The 22,084-nt window shown below is 40.5% G+C and overlaps 1 protein-coding gene across 2 annotated transcripts; it reads right to left on the reverse strand.

Annotated features, from left to right (window-relative positions):
- Window positions 1–10,577: 10,577 nt before the first annotated feature.
- On the reverse strand, window positions 10,578–12,966 carry LOC131162083 (uncharacterized membrane protein At1g75140). Of its 2 annotated transcripts, XM_058118220.1 has the most exons (2): window positions 12,686–12,966; window positions 10,578–12,602 (listed from the first exon to the last, which is right to left on the reverse strand). In XM_058118220.1, the coding sequence occupies exon 2, from the start codon at window positions 12,480–12,482 to the stop codon at window positions 10,752–10,754; it is 1,731 nt and encodes a 576-aa protein (XP_057974203.1). In that variant the 5' UTR covers window positions 12,483–12,602; window positions 12,686–12,966; the 3' UTR covers window positions 10,578–10,751. The 2 variants fall into 2 exon arrangements, with proteins under 2 accessions (XP_057974203.1, XP_057974202.1); XM_058118219.1 differs by having other exon boundaries at window positions 10,578–12,965.
- Between the last annotated feature and the right edge of the window lie 9,118 nt (window positions 12,967–22,084).

Genomic DNA, 22,084 nt, shown 5'->3' on the forward strand with positions numbered 1-22,084 from the left:
CAAGAGTTCAAAAAAAGATGATGAAAAAGAGAGTGAAAGAAAAAAAGAGGGTGAAAAGAAAAGAGAAAGTGAAAAAAAAATGAGAGAAAAACAAAAAAACAAGTGAGTTTCTATGCTAAGGCGAGTGATGTCAAGAGTGTTTTTTATACAAATCAGCCTATATTTGTACTCTTGTACAAGGAGGCATGTTTTAATACTAATGAACTTGACGAATCTTTGCCTAGTGTTGTTGTCTCTTTGTTGTAGGAATATGAGGATGTATTTCCTAATGAAGTGCCTAGTGGATTGCCAACTATTAAAAGAATAGAGCATCAAATTGATTTTGTGTCAGGTGCGACAATTCCTAACCGACTAGCCTATAGGAGTAATCCAGAAGAGACAAAGAAACTTTAAAGGCAAGTTGAGGAGTTGATGGCCAAAGGACACGTAAGAGAGAGCATGAGTCCGTGCGCTGTACCGGTGCTACTTGTGCATAAGAAGGATGGAACTTGGAGAATGTGTGTTGATTGCAGGGCTATCGACAACATTATGGTAAAGTATACACATCCCATTCCTAGGCTAGATAACATGTTGAATGAATTGCATAGGTCATGTATTTTCACTAAAATTGATTTGAAAAGTGGGTATCATCAAATTAGGATGAAAGAGGGTGATGAATGGAAAATTGTCTTTAAAACTAAATATGGATTGCATGAGTGGTTGGTAATGCCTTTTGGTCTAACCAATGCACCAAGTACATTCATGAGGTTAATGAATCATGCATTGCGTGCGTTTATAGGCAGATTTGTTGTGGTATATTTTGAAGATATTTTGGTGTATAGTAAGAGCTTAAATGAGCATATTGATCATTTGCATTGTGTGTTTGATGTCTTGAGAAAAGAAAAACTATAAGTCAATTTGAAGAAATGTTCCTTTTGCCTGGACAAAGTTGTGTTTCTTGGCTATGTTGTTAATGCGAAAGAAATAGCAGTGGAAGCAGAAAAGGTGAAGCCTATCAAGGAATGGCCCACACCTAAGTCAATCACGGAGGTAAGAAATTTTCATGGTTTGGCTAGTTTTTATTGGCGATTTGTCAAAGATTTTAGTACACTAGCCGCACCACTCACTGAAATTGTTAAGAAATCTGTGGGTTTTAAATGGGGTAGTAAGCAAGATTGTGCATTTTCTAAAATTAAAGAAAGGTTATGTGGTGCTCTTTTATTAGCATTACCTGATTTTTCTAAAACTTTTGAGATTGAGTGTGATGCCTCAAGAATAGGTATTGGAGCTATTTTGATGCACAAGAAGCAGCCAATAGCGTATTTTAGTGAAAAGCTAAATGGGGCAGCTTTGAACTACCCAACATATGACAAGGAGCTTTATGCATTGGTGAGAGCATTGGAGATTTGGCAACATTACCTTTGGCCGAAAGAATTTGTCATACATACTGACCATAAGTCCTTGAAACACTTGAAAGGACAAGGTAAGTTGAATAGAAGGCATGTCAAGTGGATGGAATTCATTGAGACATTTCCTTGTGTAATCAAATACAAACAAGGTAAGGACAATATCGTGGCTGATGCATTATCAAGAATGTATGCCCTTGTCTCTACTTTAAATGCAAAGTTATTGGGATTTGAATATGTTTCAGAATTGAATGCTAATGATGATGACTTTGCTAGTGTGTATGAAGCATGTGAGAAGGCAGCGTTTGGTAAGTTTTATAGACTAGATGGGTATTTGTTTAGAGAGAATAGACTTTGTGTACCTAATAGTTCTATGCGTGAGTTGCTTGTGCGTGAAGTACATGGAGGTGGTTTGATGGGTCATTTTGGTGTAAGGAAGACTTTCGACGTGTTGCATGAACATTTTTTTTTTGCCAAAGATGAAACGCGATGTGGAGAGAGTTTGTGCTAGATGCGTTATATGTAGGCAGGCCAAATCTAGAGTGTTGTCACATGGGTTATACACTCCTTTGCCCGTACCTAGTGCGCCTTGGATAGATATTTCTATGGACTTTGTTTTGGCCTTACCTAGGTCAAGGAAAGGTAGGGATTCAATTTTTGTGGTTGTTGATAGGTTTTGTAAAATGACACTTTTCATATCTTGTCATAAAACCGATGATGCAACCCATATTGCTGATTTATTCTTTAGAAAAATAGTATGACTCCATGGTGTTCCTAGGAGTATTGTTTTTGATCGTGATGTTAAGTTCCTTAGCTATTTTTGGAAAGTCTTGTAGGGAAAGTTGGGAACTAAATTGTTGTTTTCAACTTTTTGTCACCCCCAAACAGATGGATAAACCGAGGTAGTGAATTTTATCTACTTTGTTGCGTGCTATAATTCAAAAGAACTTGAAAAATTGGGAGGATTGTTTGCCATTCATTGAGTTAGCATATAATCGGAGTGTTTATTCTACTACTGAATTTTCACCATTTGAGATTGTTTATGGATTTAATCCACTAACTCCTTTGGATTTGCTACCTTTGCCAGTTAATAAAAGATCTAGTTTGGATGGTCAAAAGAAGGCTGAGATGGTGAAAAAACTCCATGAAAGTGTACGACAACACATAGAGAAGAAAAATGAGCAATATGCAATCAAAGCCAACAAGGGTCGTAGATAAGTCATCTTTGAACCGGGTGATTGGATTTGGGTGCATATGGGAAATGAAAGATTTCCAGCCCGTAGGCGGTCCAAGCTACATCCTCGAGGGGATGGTCTATTTCAAGCCCTTGAGAGAATCAATGATAATGCATACAAGTTGGATCTTCCAAGTGAGTATAACATTAGTGTTACATTTAATGTTTCTGATCTTTCTCTTTTTGATGCAGGTAACGATTCGAGGTCGAATCCTTTTGAAGAGAGGGGGAATGATGAGAATCAACAAGCACCATCAAAGGATCCATTACATGATCCTGTTGGGCCTATCACTAGAGCAAGATCCAAAAAGATCAAAGAAACACTTCATGGGTTGATTCAAGATATTTGAGCTTATTCAAAAACGGGGTACTCCAGGCTTGGCCCAAAGAATGATGAAGGCTTAATAAACTTAATTCAAGTTTTTTATGGAGCTAATCTTGCTTAATGGCTGTAATCTCCTTATTAATGGTGGGCTATACAATTGTGGGTTTTGACTTTTTGGCTTTTTGTCTTTACATTTAATTTGTAATTTGTAAAACAACTTGTTTGCTTACATGGTCTTAGTAAATTAATGAGTTGTTGAGCCTACCTTTGACTTTTGTGTTATATTTAATTTGTAATCTTACAAGAAGTTTTAGTAAGTTGTTGAGAGTTGTTGAATCTAATTTGTAATCTTACAAGAAGTCTTAGTAAATTGTTGAGAGTGGTTTGAAGTGTTTAATGTTTTGTCTCCTAGGTTATGCTTATAAAAATATTCTTATTATAAGAACAAAGATCAATGAATAGAAATCAAGAAAGTGTGAGGATTTGTTTCTTCTTTGGTTCTTTAGAGAACTTTCAAACTTATCAAGGATTCTTCCTTGTGGCATTCAAACTTTCGGTTCATGATTAAGCTATAATCATTGGGTCAGGGTTTGTTTATACTTTCGGTTCACGTTTCATTTATAAACGTTGGGTCGGAGTTTCTTATTAAAAATCTGAATTTTAGCTTTCTTGGGCAAGCATTCCAATATTGTTTGTTGGGTCTCAACGCGTGTCGATTGAGGTTCGCATCAATTATTTTTTAGTTTATCTTATTCTTTGTTATAGTTTTCTCTGTTCTTCCTTCTTTTCTATCATGGTATCAGAGCGATGATAGGACTCATGTCCATTTGCTTAGGCTCTCAGCCTAAAGCTCGCAACACCCTTTTCATGGCTGATCTTCCCATTGGATCTCCATCTCAACAATCGCCTGTTACTGTGCGTCCACCTTCCATCAATCTAATTACAGTTAAGCTAAACCATGACAACTATTTGTTGTGGAAGGCGCAGATTATTCCTTATCTCAAAGGCCAGAATCTATATGGATACATTGATGACTCTATCGTTTCTCCTCCTTCACTTGACAAACCATCATCAGAATACCTCGCCTGGCAACAACAAGTTCAAGCCATCGTCAGCTTTCTGATTTCCTCTCTTTCTAAAACACTCACTGCTCATGTTCTCACGGCTACCTCTTCTCACAAGGTATGGGAAATTCTTAAAGATCTATTTGCTGCAAAATTAAATGCTAGAATCATGCAAGTTCAGCTACAGCTCACCACTCTCAAGAAGGGCTCAGATTCCATCACTGAATACTACCGTCGTGCAAAGCTACTTCGGGACTCTCTTGCCATGGATGGTAAAATTATTTCATCATCCGACTTCATAACTTTTCTCCTGATTGATTTAGGCTAAGATTATGACTCCCTAGTTACGTCCATCTCCACTCGTGTGGATCCTCTCACACATGCTCAAGTTTATAGTTATCTCCTCACGCATGAGGCCAGATTAAATCATCAGACCTCCACCCTTACAGCTTCCCCTGAGTTCTCTGCTAACTCCACTCAGACAAAATCTGAGTCCAGCTTCTCTCGTGGCCATGGCTTCTCACATGTCCGGGGCAACTTCAAAGGTCGTGGTGGTCGTGGCAGGCGTGGTGGTCGTCACTTCTCCTCTTCCCCTGTTCCTCACTCACCCAATCATCCTACATGTCAGGTGTGTCATAAGACTGGCCACACTACTCTCACCTACTACCATCGATTTAACTTCAACTACCAGTCCCCCCCCCCTCCACCCTCTCTCTCGGCACATCTTACTTGCGGCCCACATCTTCACCAACCTACTCCCCCTCCTGCTGATCCCAACTGGTACCCTGACTCTGCGGCTACCCATCACTTCACCCATGACTTCTCCAATCTATCCCTTAACTCATCTGAATACAAGGGGGATGAACAGGTTCGTGTTGGTTATGGCTCTTCTCTTCCGATTCATCATGTTGGTAGCTCCTCTATCTCATCTTCAAATGGCAGTATACATCTCTCCAAACTCTATCATGTTCCTTTAATTTCTAAAAATTTAATTTCTGTTCGGCGATTATGTGAAGATAATTATGTCTATTTTGAGTTTCACTCTTCCTTTTTCTGTGTGAAGGATTCTCATACCCAGAAAGTTCTCCTCCGTGGTCCTACTAAGGATGACATGTACGTGTTTCCCTCATCTTCACCTCAAGCTCTTGTTGGTGAGCATGTCTCTCCCTCTCAGTGGCATGCTCGGCTAGGCCACCTTTCCATGCAACTAGTCCACAGAATTATCTCTCAACTGCCTCTGCCTACCACTTCCTCGTCATCCATGGATCTATGTCCTTCATGCTGCAAGGCCAAACTGCATCAGCTTCCTTATGGTCGATCACCTCATCATTCATCTGCTCCTCTTTCTCTTATGTTCTCCGATGTTTAGGGCCCTACACCGTTACTCTCTCGTGGTGGTTTTCGTTATTATATGTCATTTGTTGATGACTACAGTAGATTTACTTGGATTTTTCCTCTTAAAAGTAAATCTGCTATCGTTTCAACCTTTCTATTTTTCAAACGCCATGTAGAGACCCTATTTAATACAAAAATTCGTTCATTACAATCTGATTGGGGTGGTGAATTCCGAACTCTTAATACTGTGTTAAAATCATTTGGCATTTGTCATCGCATTTCATGTCCTCATGCTCACTCCCAAAATGGTTCGGTTGAACGGAAACATAGACACATTGTGGAAATTGGTCTTGCTCTTCTTGCTCATTCATCCTTACCTCACTCTTACTAGTCTTATGCATTTGTTACTGCTATTTTTTTAATTAATCGCCTCCCCACTTCCATCTTAAATAAAAAATCCCCATTTGAGGCATTATTTCATCACAAACCCGACTACACGTTTTTAAAATTTTCGGTTGTCTATGCTGGCCTAATTTGAGGCCAAATACTAATAACAAAATGAGCTTCAAATCTCTTCCATGTGTCTTTCTTGGCTATAGCTCTTCTCATCGTGACTATCTGTGTTTTCATGTTCTTACTGCCCGCATGTACATCTCCCAGGATGTTCTATTTGATGACACTATTTTCCTCTGCTTCCCATTCAGATGACTCTCTGCCATCCACGGCCCAACACAATCCTTCTACTGTTTTCTCCCCCCCTCCCCCCTTCTTTGCTTTGGACCATTAACTCTTCGTCCTCTCCCCACTCATCCTCTCGACCCAGCCCACCTATATTCCCTACTGACACTTGGCCTCCACCCTGCTCTCCCCCTCTTGATTCCCAGGCCCACATTCCCTCTGTTGTACCCGACCCCTCTCCTCACCCTAGCCTTTCCCCTCCAGTTTCTAAGGCTTCCTTCGATTCCCCTTCTTCATCATCCTCTTCGCCGCCTCCTTTTATTTCTTGCCCTCCAATCCCCTCCTCCTCGATCCATCCTATGCAAACCAGAGCCAAAACCAACAAGTCCTATCCTAAACTCTAAACCAATCGCACTATTTTATAGCCTCCGCCTCGCACCCATACCTCTTTGGTTGTCGTTCCAAAGGAGCCAACCTCTGTTACTCAAGCCTCCCGGTTCCCCGAATGACGACAAGCGATACAGCTAGAATTTGACGCACTCATGTCCACCAATACCTGGTCACTGGTTCCTCCTTCCTCCAATCAGAATGTTGTTGGATGTAGATGGATCTTTAAGACCAAACATTTGTCCAATGGTTCCATCAAATGCCGTAAGGCACGCCTAGTTGCTAAAGGTTACAGTCAGCTTGCCAATTTTGATTACACTGAAACATTTAGTCCTGTAGTCAAGCCTACTACTATCAGGTTGGTTCTCTCGATCACTGTTTCATCTTGTTGGCCGATTCATCAACTGGACATTCAAAATGCATTTTTACATGATACTCTTGATGAGCACGTCTTTATGACTCAACCGTCTGGGTTCATACATCCTCTATTCCCTCACTATGTCTGTAAACTCAATCGGGCTCTATATGGTCTCAAACAAGCCCCCGTGCCTGGTATGCACGACTCAACTCTCGTTTGCTGGAATTGGGCTTTACTGTTTCAAAATCAGATGCCTCTTTATTTATTTATCGTCATCAATCAGTCACTGTGTACTTTCTTGTCTATGTTGATGATATTGTGATTACTGGCTCTAGTTAGAGTGTGATTTCTCACTTCATCTCTATTCTGTGCACTGATTTCCCACTAAAGGATCTGGGGGACTAAAATTATTTTCTGGGTGTTGAATGTCATTGTAACTCTACTGGTCTCATGCTCTCTCAACGCAAATATATTTTAGATTTGCTCAAAAAGACCAACATGCTTAACTGCAAGCCAGCCAGCACTCCTATGTTTTCCTCCACAAAGTTATCTGCTTTTGACTCCACTCCTATACATGATTCTACGTTATATCGTAGTGTAGTTGGGAGCTTGCAATATTTACTCTTCACCAGGCCAGACCTCGCATTTTCTGTCAATCGTGTTTGTCAATACATGCATGCTCCATGTGTTTCTCATTGGGAAAGTGTTAAGCGCATTTTACGTTACTTGAAGCATACTCTTCATTATGGCTTACTTCTACAATCTTCTACATCCTCATCTCTGGCTACCTACACCGATGCCGACTGGGCAGGGTGTCCTAACAACAAAAAGTCTACTGGTGGTAATTGTGTCTTTTATGGCCGCAACTTAGTATCATGGAGCTCCAAGAAGCAATTTACTATCGCCAAGTTCAGTATAGAGGCAGAATACAAGGCACTTGCTCATGGAACTTGTGCATTACTGTGGTTACAATCTCTCTTATCTGAATTGGGTATTTTCTCATCCTCACCTCCAACACTTTATTGTGATAACTTGGGAGCGACTTACCTCTCTATAAATCCTGTGATGCATTCTCGCACCAAACATGTAGGCATTGACTATCACTTTGTTCGTGATCGAATTCAGGCCAAAGCTCTTCAGGTTTCATTTCTCTCAAGGAAGGATCAACTCGCTGACTTTTTCACAAAGCCCTTACCTTCTTCCAGATTTACTTCTCTCAGATCGAGCCTCACTGTTCTTCCAAGTCTGCTTGGCTCGCCGAGGCATATCAGCAATACCCAACAATCTCCCACTTGAGAATTTTACTTTCTGTTTTCAAAAGAATTTTTTCTGTTTTCCTTTTTATTCTCCTTTTCTGTTAGTTAGTTGCCAAGAAATATTTCTAGCCTACTGCCTAGTATATATACAGGCCTGTGATGACTATTTACACATGGAAAAGAATACAATATTATTTTTTAGTTTATCTTCTTCTTTGCTATAGTTTTCTCTATTCTCCCTTCTTTTCTATCATGGGCAAACCAAAATCATCCAATGAACAATAAACAATAAACATTGCATTGGTAAATAAAGCTAAGAAAAAAAAATGTCAAAACCATTACTGAACACAAATCCTACAAAATATAAATTTCGAAATTTGAATACAAATTTGTGCAGATTTAACCTAAATATGGTATAAAATTATATTAAATTTCTCTTATATCTACGGAAACTCCGCTAAAATTACCAAACACTTACTGCTAAAATGCTGAATGCAACCTCCAACAGCATTTTGAAACATGAAGTACATTATGAGTTAAATCTTTTACCTGCAAGTGACTGCTCTTCCCCTCATGAAGATCTGTTCTGTTTTCTTTAGCATTAGAAAATCTTTGGCACAAGTATAAAGAAGAAGAAGAAGAAGAATAAGAAATTACTTGTGTTTTACCACTTCTGTCACATTCATGCAAATACCCAAATAACATGCTCCCTAGTACCTCGTTAATCCAATAAGCTGTAATGATTCTGAGAGAACATTGATCCCAGCGAGTAGAGAGAGGTGATTGCATAAACATTGCATATGCAGCACGTAAAGAAAGCAACAAGCTATATTGATGAGAAAAATTTTGAGTTCAAAGTAATCGACTCACTCCAAAATGCATTACTAACTCATTCATTCATTCATATTTGGAAATAAAAATAATTGCCATTGATTACAATTTTCACTTTACAAACCAGTGAGCTTTGAGCTTGGATAAAGGAATAGACTCACTCCAACATATATATTTCCAAACACCATGCACCAACTTTTGTTACCATCATCAGTATGATGATGAGGATGAAAACCAGAAAAGAGACCAGTCTATGAGACCGATACATTGAAACATTTCCCTCGGTTCATTGGGCCTGGAAGATGCAACGAATAGGTAACCCCCTCAATTCATACTACTTCTCATTCCTGCAGAATTCGAACCTCAGTCCTGAAAATAAAAATCTCAATCTTGACCATTGTGATGTCCCCTAAAGAAAAACAATCCCCTTACTCTACTAAACTTGGAGCAGGGGAGGAGTTGATCCGATTCCTTATCATGGACCAAACTCTAGATCTGCATGATCTCATATACAATAATCCCAATACCAGGGACTGAGACTAATAAAAGGATAGATAGGGATCTTGTTGAACTGGATGTGTTGATCTTAGGAATGTCACTGAATGCTAAAACAACATGATATACAGCTACCGGAGAAGCTCAAAGAGACAGGAGTTCAATTGAAATATATTTCAGGAAAGCGAAGCCCAGTGAGGCTGCATTTGGCTCAACGGTTAGGTCCAAACCTTAAAGTCATGGATTCAAGTCACGAAACAGACTCTACAAGCATGAAGATAAGGACTAAGTACATCTTCCTACCCCCACAATCGACAAACAAAAAAGTGGGGTGGGAGCCTCATGCACTGGGTATTTCAAATTCATCGTAAAATAACACAACATATGCAAAAATAAAATAATATAAATAATAATAAATAATAAAAAAAGAGGAAAGAATTTTGGATGACTTTGGAGCAAGTCTAATAATGGGAAGGCATTGCATAGGATGATCCTAATAATTAAACCACCCACTCTATTGGTATGCAATCAGATATCTAGCAAGTGTTGTCTTGAATTGTTGGGTTTGTGAGCCTAGTTGTGTTTGATCTAGATAATGACTTGACCCGAAATAATGTTGCGTGGTCTTTTAATGAGAGATTTTTATCCTAAAACTTAGTCCATGGAGCGAAGGATTAGACCGATTTTGACATGTTTTGTAGCCCATTGCGAATCCTATGCATAAGATATAAAAATTGTTGTTTTTTATTAGGGTTGGCCGTCGCAGTTTTGTGAGAGAGAGAAAATATTGTACTGCTGCATTCTCTATATTTTCTTTCTGATAATAGTGAAATTCCTGCAACTCCGTGGGACGTAGGCAAAGGTGTGTGTTTTTCTCTATTTTTTTTCTCACAGGATTTGGGAATTTCGTGTAAATTACTTACATGAATCACCCAATTTTGCAACATGAAGGCATCACATCACATCTCATCTCGCATTCCATTAATTCCTTCAATTAAGTACACTTTAAAGAGACAATAACACAAGTAATCCAACCAGAAAAGGTAAAAATAAAAAAAGATTTTTCAATAAATTACCTACTGCTGTGTCATAAAAATGATGGACAAAACCCTCCACTCTGTTTCGTGGCACTAATGAATGGAAATAAAACAAACCGCAAAATGGAAAAGTGAGTGCCCGCTTCCATTTTCATTTGGTGATTAAAGGAAATATCTTGAGAGACATTAATGTAACAAAAAAAAATGCTTAAAATTCTCATTATTTCCCTTTTTTTATGCAACTAAAGTTACAAAGCTACAACTATCACAAGTCAAATGGATGCTCTGTGCCAAATAAGCAGTAGGGATAAAATTTTAGTACTCTGAACTCCTGAAGTAAAAGTTCATGCCAATTGATTTTACAAGTCAATTGCCATCGTCCACAACTTGAGTGTTTGAAAACAAACTCTCTCTTCTCTTTGGAAAACCTGTTGATTCTAGATTTGAACCCCTAAATTTCAGCTCGGAAGCTGTTCTAAAATTGGGATCAACAGAAGTAAGTCTAGAGTTATGATCAGCAGCAGGAGGCCTAAAAGAACTGGCTGCTCCGCCAGGATATTGAGATGGAGAGACATACCTTCTGGATGGACCCCTAAGACCACCACTTCTCAAATCCATTATATCGGAACCTCTAGAAGACGACTCCGCAAAAGATCTATCACCAGAGCCTGTTCCCATTGGAGCTCCTCCATTAACTGCTGATGTGGAGCTAAAAGGATCGTCTGGTCCCCATGAAGTAAGTACTTCTTTCTTCTTTGCAAAGAATTGCCAAGCTCCAAACAGAAAAAGAATGAAGAACAACACAGGGCTGGTCCATAGCATTGTACTAAATTCACCCTTAAATACAGGAAGATTAGAACGATAGATCCTTACATACCCATCCCCAAGGCTGAGAACCAAAAGCTTTTCCCGATCACTGGCTATCAATGGTAACCCTTTTCTTCTTTGGACATCCTCATCCGTCACCAGATAATTGAGGAATGATGATCTGATTTCATCGAGGCCAGCACAGAAAAGCAACCGAGGCCCAATAGCCCTAACGTAATGCTGGGATGAAACATTATATACTGAGACTTTCTCCTCATTAAGAGCAAGCAAATATCCTTTAATTGCCTGAAAGGCAAGAGGCTTAGCCATGTCAAGCTTCCTCTTTGATCTAACCCTGCATTTGAAGTTCATAATGTCACCTAACAATAACACATGAATCAAATCGCCCTCGGATGTAAACCCATATGCTTTTGACCGCTCTGCAGCATCAAAAACATAGCTCGTGGCAAGAGAATGATTCGAACCTTCGCATTCAGACTCCTTAATTCTCATGGTTCTCAGATCCAATGACCCTGCACCATCCTCTGTCAGAAACAACAGCCTTTGCTTCAAGAATGCAAGTGGCCGACTCGATGGCATAGCCGAGCCATAGACCGTTCCATTCTCCCTGAAAACCCTAATCCGTCCAGCAGCATCGGTAGACAAAATGTACCTCACTCTCCCCACATGGTGCACTTCCAAGATGCTTATAGCCAACCCATCTTCCCCAATTTCAAAATCATCAAAATGCCCAACACTCTCCATTTGAAGAGAACCCCACTCCTCCCCGTTCGACCTTTCCCAAACCCTATGCATCAGTATGACACCATTTCTGTGACCAGTAACCACCAAACTCTCATTCTTATAAACAGAAACATAAGAAAGCATCGCCGTAATGGGCGACTCCGAAAACGTGTGAAACTCGACAGCCACATCTCCATTCCGCAAGAACACAAAAACCCTTCCTTGCTCATCCCCAACTGCAACATACTTACTAAGCCCGTCGTAATCTCGAAACGGCAAAACATTAATGCATGTGGCTTCGGAGTCCAACCTCACGGCTGACAAAAAATGAAACCTCTCCGACCAAAATGGACTGTATTTTGTCACCGAAACCGGCTTTCCTCTTCCCCTGTCCCGCATCTTACCATCAACACCCTCAGCTTCCGCAACGTCAACGGATCTCCCGTCACCGGTGTCAATATTTGCCCCATCAATCCCCTTCCCTAAAGGCGCAATTTCATGACTCTGCTTCTCAGCCAAAAGTCGCATCTTCGGAGACTCCAACATTAATTGCGACTCTAACCTGGCTACTAGCTCACTAAGGTTTCTTACAATTTCTTCGAGCTTCTGTAGCTGGACCAGGTAGCGATCAAGTTCGCCGGAATCACGTTTCTCAGGCTCCAGCTCCTGCGAGCCAGAGATCGCAGAGACTCTAGAAACAGGAGGAGAAACAAATAGGAAGAACAGCAAACAGAGCAGAAGAAACTTGCCTTTGTCGGAATCCGCCATGGGAGATGCCAAATAATAATAATAATTAAAAAAAAAATCTCAAAGCTCCATCATCGCAGCAGGCGACGATCCTTCGTTCGACGATCTGAGCTGAAAATCTCAGGAGGATTTTGACGAATCTTACAGGTTCAAATCCGGAGATATAGCGTAGAGATGGGGTTGAAAGGGAGTGTGTTTCCGGCGATTAGGGCAAGAAAACCCGAATTTTCAGGCGAGGGCGCAAGTTAGGAGGGCCGGGGCAATGATTCGGTCAGCTGGGCTCATGTGGGCGGGGGGGGGGGGGGGATTCATATTGGGTTGGGGTGGGTGGGGTACAGGACACGTCACGGGGTGGGATTACTGGGAAATGGACAGGTGTCCGACAGATGAAGACATGGCGGGAGGTGATTGGGGAATGGGATGAACTGAAATCTTAGAATGGTGTGGGGTGTGGGTCAATGGAAGGGTCCATCACCGACTGCCAAGGGCAGGAGGCTATGGCGGACCGTGATTTGACCAAAATCCACAAGTCTTCAGAGTGGTTAGGATTTAGTGACTTACAGTACCTTATCTTGGACTTCCCTCCCTCTACCCCTAATCAAATAGCTTGCCAAGAGATATATTTATTTTTTTTCTTTTTTTAAAAAAATAAAATTTGCTAGAGGCTAGAGCCCATTCCTTAGAGTTTAGAATGTCCGGAGAGTGCTTTGGAGTTTGGAGTTTGGTCCCTGCAAACGATGGATTCCCCTTTCTCAACCTCGCTAATAAACAAAATTGTCCTATGGGCTATGGAGCTTGGCCAAATATTGCATAATTTACCAAATCCTACTACATTTTTTGTCAAGATCTCAAAAGCAATTCAACAAAGCTTCCCCCCCCCCCCCTCTCTCTCTCTCTCTCTCTCTCTCTCTCTCTTCCTTATTTTATATAATTTTACACTATTATGACATAAAGTTTGACAAAAGTTAATAATAATAATAAAGTAAATTCAAATTTAAATATAAAATAATTTAAAGCTATGGTTCATGGAACCAAGACCCAATAACGTCGCTAGCCCCTGACCCCCCTCTTAAAAAAATAAGAAAAAAAAAACAAAGGTAAAATTCTTGTGTATGCACCACCACATCACCATCATTGTTTCATAGCCAATTAAAAAAAAAAAAAGCAACAACAACAACAGAGACAAGAAAACTAGAAATGCCGAGGTTGGCTATCTAACAAACGAGTCGTCACTTGCAAGCATGGGTTCCTCTTCCCCCATGCAAGGATGGGAGCAGGCCAATTCTGAGTGGTCATACCCACTCGTACTCCAATTTAATAATGCACAACATGTTCCAATGCTTGAAGATAATAATTTTTCTGACTCGAAGGATTCCCTTATGTTTATTCTTGGGTACATGAATCTCGATTATGCATTTCAGAAAGTGAGACCACCTACCCCTAAGGATGGTGATTGTAGAGACCCGAACCCGTAAATAAGAAAATAAATAAAAAATGGGTAAAAAGGGGTATTTCAGCAGGGTTCGTCGACAAAAGTAATAAGTTCATCGACGAAATCCCTGCAGTGCCTCGTTGACGAAATTCAAAGTGTCGTCAATGAAGGAATAACGAGCAAGCCAAAGAAAATATCCGGATGGGGTTCGTCGACGAAGGTATGGCTTCATCCACGAACTGTGTGGCTGGCTCATCGACGAAGGCGCCGCTTCGTCGATGAGTTTGACTCGGTCAAAGGCCCTATAAATATCCTTTTTGATTGCTTAAGAGTTAAGAAAACCCAAAAGCTCTCTCTCTCTCTCTCTCTAGAACCAGCAAGTTCCCCCTCTCTCTCTACGATCCTTCGTCGTTCAACGTCTGTTTCTACGATCGAAGGTTTCTACGTGGATCAAGAGAGGAAACTATAGAGTTTTAGCGGATCAGATCGTCATTTTGAAGATTTTCGGGATTTTTCCAAAAATCGAGGTAAAGATCTGATTTCGTTTTTGATTAGGTAGCTAGATAGTAGTCGAGATTGTAGTGAAGTAATGTTCTGTGGTTTTTAGGTTTCGAGAATTCCGGGTCGTTGTCTTGGACCAGTTTGTACGTGTTTCCATTTTCAGGTTTATGGTAAGGGGAATTTATTTACAACAATATTTTTGTAAAATTAAACTGCTAAAAAGTTAATTTATGTTTATATTTATGGTTTGACTGCTTATTTGCTAAATTTCACTTGGTAAAAATGTCAGTTTTATGATATTACGATTTTGGTAAAAATACAAGTTTTTGGCGTATGATCTCCAAATTTTACAAAACTACCTTATTTGCATTATTTTTATCGTAGGAGATGTTTGAATCCCTTATTTATCATTTAAATGATGTTTATTGAATTATATACTATATAGCGGACTTTTGATCAAACCAATGTGACATATGGATTGAAATGGAATGTGAGAATCTTTTATAATACTTGTATGAATTATGGGAACTGGAGTTTTATTTTTGCTATACGGAAAAATGTGAAAAACAGGTGTCGGATATATACCGAGCTATATACGTAAAAAGGGTTAAACCGAGAGGGTAGTTTATACCATAATATGATTGCATGAGTTTGTGAAAATACTGGAATTGCACAGGTTATTATATTTTCATTCATAAATTGTATATATGATAAATGGAACCACAGCTTCCTACTAAAGGAGTCGAAAGATACTTCAAATTAAAGGGGTTGAAAGATACTCCCATTACTAAAGGCACAGTTTTGTTGCTAGTAAAGTACAATGCAATCACCCATGTGAATTAGTATGGGTACAAAGATAGTCAGCTTGTAGGAGTAATGGAACCACTAGTGAAAAATGGACTAGGTGGGGCATTTGGATTGTATAATAGATGCTTGACAGTGCCTGTACAAACAGGGCATGTTAGAGTTATCAGTGCACAACCCGTGTCACGGGGTAAATAGGCGTATTATGTCATACCAAGTTGGTCGTTGTTCTAATATTCATATGCATGATTTAAAAACTAAAATGGATAAAGTCACTGGATTTATGTCCATAGATCTCTTATATTGCAGTATTGCGAATATGCCTTATATGTATAAGATTTTAATTGAAATATACGCATGTGGTCACACATTGTTGTAATATTTTCCGCCTTATTGAGAAATGTCTCACCCCATTATACAACCTTTGTTTCAGGTCCTATAGGGCATCGATCCTAGTTACTAGAGGGATTGGGAAGGTGGTTTTTGAGTTTAGCTTACGTAAGTCATTTATGTGTGTAATAATTTTAGTTTGGAATACCTTTTTGGGAGATTGTAAGAACTGGTTATATTTTAAGTATGGATGAATGTATTCAAGGATACAATTAGAAAACTCTAGTATATGTCTAGTAGAAATCTCGACGGATGTTTATGTTTTTCGTAACATTTGAACTACAGTTATGTATGAGTTACACTCGTATGTCCCTGTTTAAGGCGGGTTGTTTATGTAGGTTTATCAGGTACAGGTATGTTGTATTGGTGATAACAATCTGGGTCCGTTTAAAGGGCCGGGTCGTTACAGTTGGTATTAGAACCCTTAACCAGTCGAAAGTGTGATTTGATTCATGTTGTCTAGTTAGGGATATGTGCAGAATTTAGGATTTGCTTGTTTCTATAGTCTAGAATATACCAGAGTACAGGACATGGATAAGACCTTGGGTTTTGCTTGGTATACCTGGAGACTAAAATTCATTGACAGACTTCTGTATTTTTTTGGATCAATCGAAAGGTTCAAAAAATCATGGCAATCCATTGACAGTTTCGTTTTCAAGTGGAAAGGTGGAACTTGAATTAGAATAACGATGTTAAATTAATGAAGTACATCAATATTAAGGATATGAATTTAGGGGACTGAGTCTATAGTATGATAGTATTAGGTGATGCTTAGGCTATTACCCTTCTAATGGATTTCATTATTGCTTTTCAGGATGGAATCCAAGGACATCATTGCCAATGTGGGAGGCAATAGTAGTGAGGGTGCCGACCATAAGGCTGGCAGTGACTCTACAAGTGTATTGCAAAATTTCGTACAACAGCTTATGGCTAAGGTGGTGCGAACGAATAGGGGGCAGGACCGTTCCACGACTGAGATGGGTTTCTCCATTGATCAGTTCACTAGGTTGAAGCCTTCGGTTTCCATAGGAAGTGCAGATCCAATTCGGGTTGAGAATTGGATCTAGGAGATCGAGAAGATCCTAGATGTTTTAAACTACACGGAGAAGCAGAAGGTAACCTTTGCAACGTTCAAGTTGTTAGGGGAGGCAGAGAGATGGTGGGTGTCAGTAAAGAAGATGGAGGAACATCGACCGATACTAGTAGTGATGATGTGGGCTCGTTTCAAAGAGCTATTCTTTGAATGGTACTTTCCGGCCACGGTCAGAAACGCGAAGATAGAGGAATTCATGAGCCTAATGCAGGAGTCACTGACGGTGCAGCAGTACGCTGCCAAATTCTAGGAGTTATACCGATTCGCTCCATTCATGATACTGAATGTAGCGATGAAGGCCTGGAAGTTTCAGAGGGGTCTGAGGAAGGAGGTGCGGAGATAGACAGCAATCTTACAGTTGCAGGACTTTGCTGCATTGGTTGACAAAGCCACTGTTACAGAGGAGAGTCTACTGGAGGACACAAAGGTTTAGGTTCCGAAGAAGAGGCCAGCGCCTCCCAGTTCATCTTCTGGGACAAGGCAGGGTAATTGGAAGAAGAATAGTGGTGTTACATCTCAGAGTACCACATCTTATCGTGGTTGCTCTTTGTGTGGCAAGAGGCACTTTAGGCAGTGTTGGATGACTACAGGGGCTTGCATGCGGTGTGATAAACAGGGACATCAAGTGAGAGATTGTCGCATGTAGGGAAATAGCGAAGCCCCACAACAGCCATATAGAGGAAATACGCAGGCACAGCATAGAGGTCGGCAAGGGGGTATAGCGCAGGCTAGGGTGTATTCTCTAACTCCAAGCGACGCAGAGAATGTTGGTGATGTAGTTATAGGTATCATTTACATGCTTTCTCATAAAGTTGTTATATTATTTGATTCTAGGGCAACACATTCTTTTATTTCCCAAAGATTCATTGAACTGTGTGGATTTGAAGTGCAACTGTTAGATTATGAACTGGTAGTGGCTACACCGTCTAGGTCTGTAGTCAGATGTAACAAAGTAGTCTGTAACTTCCTGGTAGAAATTCAGGGAAGGGTTCTACCAGTTAGCCTTATGGTGTTTGACATGTGTGGCTTTGATATCATTCTAGGGATGGACTGGTTATCGGTCAGTTATGCCAGTATCGATTGTCACAAGAGGGAGGTGTTGTTCAGACCACCAAGTGAGCAGGAATTCAAATTCCTAGGGTCGTGTGTGCATTTCGCACCATGGATCCTTTCAGTTATGCAAGCTAGGAGGTTACTCATGAAGGGATGCTGGGGGTATCTGGCAATTGTAAAAGACACACTAGCTGAAGAACATAAACTGGAGATGATTGTTGTAGTGCGCGAGTTCCTTAACGTGTTTCCAAAGGACTTGCCAGGATTACCTCCAGATCGTGAATTGGAATTCGTTATAGAATTAACCCCAGGCACGGTGCTATATCAAAAGTTCCATATCGTATGGCTCCAAATGAACTGAGAGAGTTGAAAGAACAGCTTCAGGATTTGCTAGACAAGGGGTACATTTGACCTAGTGTTTCTCCCTAGGGAGAACCGGTGTTATTTGTGAAGAAGAAGGATGGGTCGATGAGAATGTGCATCGACTATAGAGAGCTTAACAAAGTGACGGTAAAGAACAAATACCTACTACCCAGGATTGATGATTTGTTTAACTAGCTTTAGGGCACACAGATCTTCTCTAAGATTAACCTATGATCTGGGTATCACCAGCTAAAAGTGAAAGCGGAGGACATTCCGAAGACAGCATTTCAAACCTGGTATGGCCATTACGAATTTATGGTTATGCCTTTTAGTTTGACTAATGCACCTGCAGCATTTATGGATCTGATGAATAGGATCTTTCACAAATATTTAGACCAGTTCGTCATGGTATTTATTGATGACATCCTAGTGTATTCTAGGAGCACTGTAAAGCATGAAATTCATTTAAGGCTGGTACTACAAATGCTTAGGGATAAGAGGTTATATGCTAAACCAAAGAAGTGTGAGTTCTGACTGGAACAGATTGCATATCTAGGGCACGTAGTGTCCAAAGAAGGTGTATCAGAGGACCTGAGTAAGATAGAAGCAGTAGTGGACTGGGCGAGACCGAAGAATGTTCAAGAGGTTAGAAGCTTTCTAGGTCTTCCAGGTTACTACCATCAGTTTGTAAAAGGGTTCTCCAGTTTAACAGGTCCTTTGACACAACTCACGAGGAAGAACGTGAGGCACGATTGGACTGATGAGTGCAAGCTGACTTTCCAGGAGCTGAAATGGCAACTAGTTACTACTCCAGTTCTGACTATTCCATCTGGGGATGGCGGCTTTGTTATCTACAGTGACACATCTAAAAAGGGTATTGGTTGTGTTCTAATGCAGCAAGGTAGAGTAGTTGCTTATGCTTCTCATCAACTCAAAGAGTACGAGAAAAACTACCCGACACATGATATGGAATTAGCAATGGTAGTGTTTGCATTGAAAATTTGGAGGCACTACCTGTATGGTGAAAGGTGTGAGATTTTTACTGACCATAAAAGTCTTAAATACTTTTTCACCCAGAAGGATCTGAACATGAGACAGCACAAGTGGCTTAAGTTGATTAAAGACTACAATTGTACTATTAGCTATCACTTAGGAAAGGCAAACGTGGTAGTCGATGCTCTGAGTCGAAAGTCAGTTGATGCGTCAGTCTCAGCAGTGGAAGTTCAGCATCATATTTGTATGGACCTAGAAAGGTTGGGCTTGGAGGTGGTGGAAGGAAATCATCAGGTTGTTCTTGCAGCTTGGTAGTACAACCAACCTTACAGGAGAGGATCCGAGCAGCGCAGAAGGAGGATTTAGAGTTGGTTGAGGTTAAGGAAGGAGTTCAGAGGGGGTTGAAGCCAGATTTCAATATCTCTGGCGATGGGATATTGAGATTTCATAGCAAGGTTTGTGTATTGAATGACACCGTAATTAAACGGTCCATTCTGAAGAAGGCACACCATTCACTCTACACCGTACATCCTGGTAGTACGAAGATGTACCAAAATTTGAGGGAATCTTTCTGGTGGTCCAACATGAAAAGAGAGATCGCCCATTTTGTAGAGCAGTGCTTGACATGTCAGCGGATCAAGGCAGAGCATCAAAGGCCTACAGGACCACTTCAGCCACTTAACATCCCCGAGTGGAAGTGGAAACACATCTCGATGGATTTTGTGATGGAATTACCTGCGGTGATGCATGGGCGGAATTCTATATGGGTTATAGTGGATCGGATGACGAAGACTGCATATTTCATTCCAATCAGAGTCAACTACTCTCTAAATAGGCTAGCAGAGCTTTATGTGCAGGAGGTGGTACGACTCCACGGTGTCCCTATTTCTATTGTTTCAAACTGAGATCCGCATTTTATATCTCGTTTCTGGAAGAGTCTACAGGATGCCTTGGGATCACAACTGACGTTCAGTACGTCTTTCCACTCGCAGACGGATGGACAGTCGGAGAGGACTATTCAGACGTTAGAGGATATGTTGCGGGCTTGTGTATTAGACTTTGGTGATAGTTGGATACGATATCTACCGCTTGTTGAGTTTGCTTATAACAACAGTTACCATGCTAGCATAAAGATGGCACCTTATAAAGCACTGTATGGTCATCAATGTCGATCTCCGTTGTATTGGGATCAAGTAGGTGAGCGGCGAATATTGGGTCCGGAACTGGTTCAGCAGGCCTCTGCAAAGGTTGAGTTGATCAGAGAGAATCAAGGCAACTCAGAGTCGATAGAAGAGTTATGATGATACTCATCGACGAGAGTTGGAATTTGAGGTAGGAGATATGGTATTCTTGAGGATCGCTCCGATGAAAGGGGTGATGAGATTCGGAAAGAAGGGGAAGCTAAGTCCTTGGTATGTCGGGCCTTTTGAGATCCTGGAAAGGATAGGTTCAGTTACTTATCGAGTGGCTTTACCCCTAGCACTATCCAGAGTCCATGACGTATTCCACGTATCAATACTAAGGAAGTAAGTACCAGATCCATCACACGTATTGCGTTACGAACCTCTAGAGATCAGTGATGCTTTATCATACGAGGAGATACCAGTACAGGTATTAGATCGGAAGGTTCAAGAGTTACAGACTAAGGAGATACCGCTAGTGAAGGTATTATGGCGTAACCATGTAGTGGAAGAAGCTTCATGGAAACTAAAGTCAGAAATACCCGCAGTTATTTTATGGTACGTAAGTATGCATAGTAGTATAGGTGTCTCAGATTAAATGGCATGGTCTTCAGGAGAGTTTTGTATGTGTATGTAATCTTCTAAAACATTATATTGTAACCACGGTAATCCTCCGTCATATGTGATGGTATGTAATAAATTTAGGCTAGAGCCGCTATGTGGGTGGCTATCGACTCTTCAGTAGAACGGAATTACAAGATAAGACTATGCTTAGCAATGATTAATAAATTTCTAGGACGAAATTCCTATAAGGAGGAAAGATTGTAGAGACCCGAACTAGTAAATAAGAAAATAAATAAGAAACAGGTAAAAAAGGGGTATTTCAGCAGGGTTCGTCAACGAAGGCAGTAAGTTCGTCGACGAAGTCCCTTCAGTGCCTTGTCGACGAAATTTAGAGTGTCGTCGACGAAGGAATACCGAGCAAGCCAAAGAAAATATCTAGATGGGGTTCGTCGACGAAGGTATGGCTTCATCCACAAACTATGTGGCTGGCTCATCGACGAAGGCGCCGCTTCGTCGACGAGTTTGACTAGGTCAAAAGCCCTATAAATATCCTTTTTGTTTGCTTAAGGGTTAATAAAACCCAAAAGTTCTCTCTCTCTCTCTCTCTCTCTCTCTCTCTCTCTCTAGAACTAGAGGGTTCCCTCTCTCTCTCTCTCTACGATCCTTCGCCATTTGACGTCTGTTTCTACAATCGAAGGTTTCTACATGAATCAGGGGAAGAAACTCTACAGTTTTAGCGGATCAGATCATCATTTTGAAGATTTTTGGGATTTTTCCAAAAATCAAGGTAAGAGTCTGATTTCATTTTCGATTAGGTAGTTAGATAGTAGTCGAGATTGTAGTGAAGTAATGTTCTGTGGTTTTTACGTTTCGAGGATTCCGAGTCATTGTCTTGGACCAATTCGTACGTGTTTCCATTTTCAGGTTTAAGGTAAAGGGAATTTTTTTACAACAGTCTTTTTGTAAAACTAAACCGCTAAAAAGTTAATTTATGTTTATATGTATGGTTTGACTGCTTATTTGCTAA

This window comes from Malania oleifera, chromosome 8, assembly GCF_029873635.1.
Source record: "Malania oleifera isolate guangnan ecotype guangnan chromosome 8, ASM2987363v1, whole genome shotgun sequence".
NCBI lineage: Eukaryota > Viridiplantae > Streptophyta > Magnoliopsida > Santalales > Ximeniaceae > Malania > Malania oleifera.